The sequence below is a fragment of the Austrofundulus limnaeus genome, unplaced genomic scaffold (assembly GCF_001266775.1).
Source record: "Austrofundulus limnaeus strain Quisiro unplaced genomic scaffold, Austrofundulus_limnaeus-1.0 Scaffold100, whole genome shotgun sequence".
NCBI lineage: Eukaryota > Metazoa > Chordata > Actinopteri > Cyprinodontiformes > Rivulidae > Austrofundulus > Austrofundulus limnaeus.
The window spans coordinates 1126678-1128930 of record NW_013952502.1 but is presented as its reverse complement, the minus strand read 5'-3'; the positions used below and the strand labels follow the sequence as shown (position 1 = coordinate 1128930).

Genomic DNA, 2253 nt, shown 5'->3' with positions numbered 1-2253 from the left:
TGCTAGGTGCAGAGTTATAAAAAGGACAGGCTGTGACACAAGTCATGACGGACTGTGATCTTCCATTATTTAACTCTCCACATGCTTGTTTTTAGCGACAGACGGCTCATGAACAAGTTGTATTTATTAGAATTTTCTAATGTAGTTTTTTTTTCGTCTTGTGGATTTTTATTCTGAGATAGTCATCATGACAAACCACAACCCAGCCCGTGTAGTGCTCATGTTGTTTGGATTGTTTACCTTTTTAGCTGCAATCATGTTCAACCTCCTCTCAGGCTTTGGGTCGAAATCAGGTGAATATTGTTTCAGGATGGCGGGGTTCTGGTTGAATGAAGGATTTCAGATTAAAATGCTAAACTCTGAATGCAGGTGTCTTCATGCAGCGCACAGAGGATGTCACACTCAAGTACACGACACCCTTAACTCCAGCTCAGTGGGCGTTTTTTGTCTGGGATTTCATTTATTTTTGGATTTTTGCCATGTTTATATACTTTCTGGCCGGACTCTGCAGAAGGTAAGCATCATTTATTTTTATGTCACACTGCATTTACAAAAGATGGAAATGCTCCATAGCTTTAGTCAAGTGTAGGAGTGAGTCTTTTTTCTCGCCCTCTTGTGATGTTGCACGTGGAAAAAAATAGCCCCGTCTTGTCTAGAAGCCATTTAGTCCCACTCTAAGCAGCTTTTTTCTCATTACGTGCTGCAGATTGCTCAAATGCTGCATGAAAAGAGAGCTTATTTCCACATAGGTGCAATGTATTTGCTGCAGTGTAGTTTCGCCACCCATTTCTAACAATATTATCCTTCCTCTCCTTCAGGAGCTCTTATGACTGGATGTACACCACGCCTGCAGTGCTGCCCTATGGATTTCATGTCACTACTATCATCAACCTTGGATTGAACATTACATGGTTGTTTCTGTATGACAGAGAGTAAGTGCACTGGTTCTAGCTGACTGTGTTTATTCGAGACAAGACAATCGAGTGCACCTTGTGCTGTCATTTCTGATGTGTGGTTTTCCTCTGTGTTTGTAGGTTGCTACTGCTAGTGCTTATAACCTCAGGACTAATGACAGTCACAGATTATATTATTCTGTTTTTCTCCTGCTATGGACTGAAGATTTATGGAGCTTGGTTGAACAAATACCACAACGCAGACCTCTGGATCTTCAGAGTGTTGGTAAAGCCATAAATATAGAGCAATATTCTGCACGGAGATTCAATTTTGTGCCCCGTTGTGTGAAGAAAAAGCTTGTAAAAGACTCAAAACAGCTATGATATGCAAGTGTGATAGGTGGCATGTGGTAAAGCAAACAGGGAATGCTCAATAATGTTTTAACTATTTATTGTCCTGTTTTCAGCCTGTAGACACACTCTAAAATCTAATTTAAAGAGTGGAATTTTTTTTATGAGACTAGGTAGCTAGAGAGAGTCAAGCCAGGCAAAAACCAAGTGAGGAGATAAGATAAAGCTGCAGAACAGACACGCATTAGCAGCTGAAGTAGTTTCATTCTGGTTAATATTAACAAAGCCCAAGATTGAGTGAGAAATAAACATATGTTTGCGTCTATTGTTGTACAGCCTATAACTTCCTAGTAGAAATGGGGCGGCAAGCGTAAAATATAATGTTAAATAGTGTCACTATTTTGACTATTTAGCTCACTTTCTRATTGTAAAATCCTAGTTAAAATTTTTTCYACTAACATTTTGCTAATTTTTACTAAAGCCGTTGCTTTTGTCGCAGGGTGATGACCTCTAATGCTGCTAACGCTGCTAACACAGATGAAGATAGCATTTAAAAATTAAATTCAAAATGTGTTCATTGAAAACAATATGGATGGTACCTGTGGTCCAGCAGTTTGAACTGCAGCTTGGACACCAGCCACAGCTGCAAGTTTGGTGTCTTGAAAGTGAGCGTTAGCAGTGTTAGCGGCATTAGCGGTTGCTTTTGTCTCAGGATGATGATGTCATAACAAGAGCCAAACACCAAGAGCAAAAACTTCATTCTGAAATATGTAAACATCAGCATATAGCCGCAACATTTAAGATTTAACTTTTACAAATGGTGGCTCAGTTGGTGGAGCTGAAGCCTCTTGGCAAGAAGGTTGCTTGATCAAATCTTTCAGGGACCTTTCTGGATAGAGTTTTCATGTTCTCTCCACACCACACCACCCCACACCACACCACACCATACCACACCACACCATACCACACCACACCATACCACACCATACCATACCATACCATACCATAC

General features: G+C 40.3%; 1 protein-coding gene across 1 annotated transcript in view; it reads left to right on the top strand.

Annotated features, from left to right (window-relative positions):
• Nucleotides 1-2253, top strand: part of LOC106520954 (uncharacterized) — a 5125-nt gene continuing 2872 nt past the window's right edge. The window contains exons 1-4 of the mRNA XM_014013291.1: nt 1-293; nt 370-514; nt 819-932; nt 1035-1179. Coding sequence (XP_013868745.1) covers nt 188-293; nt 370-514; nt 819-932; nt 1035-1179 — 510 coding nt within the window. The 5' untranslated portion in view covers nt 1-187. The remainder of the gene's footprint in view (nt 294-369; nt 515-818; nt 933-1034; nt 1180-2253) is intronic.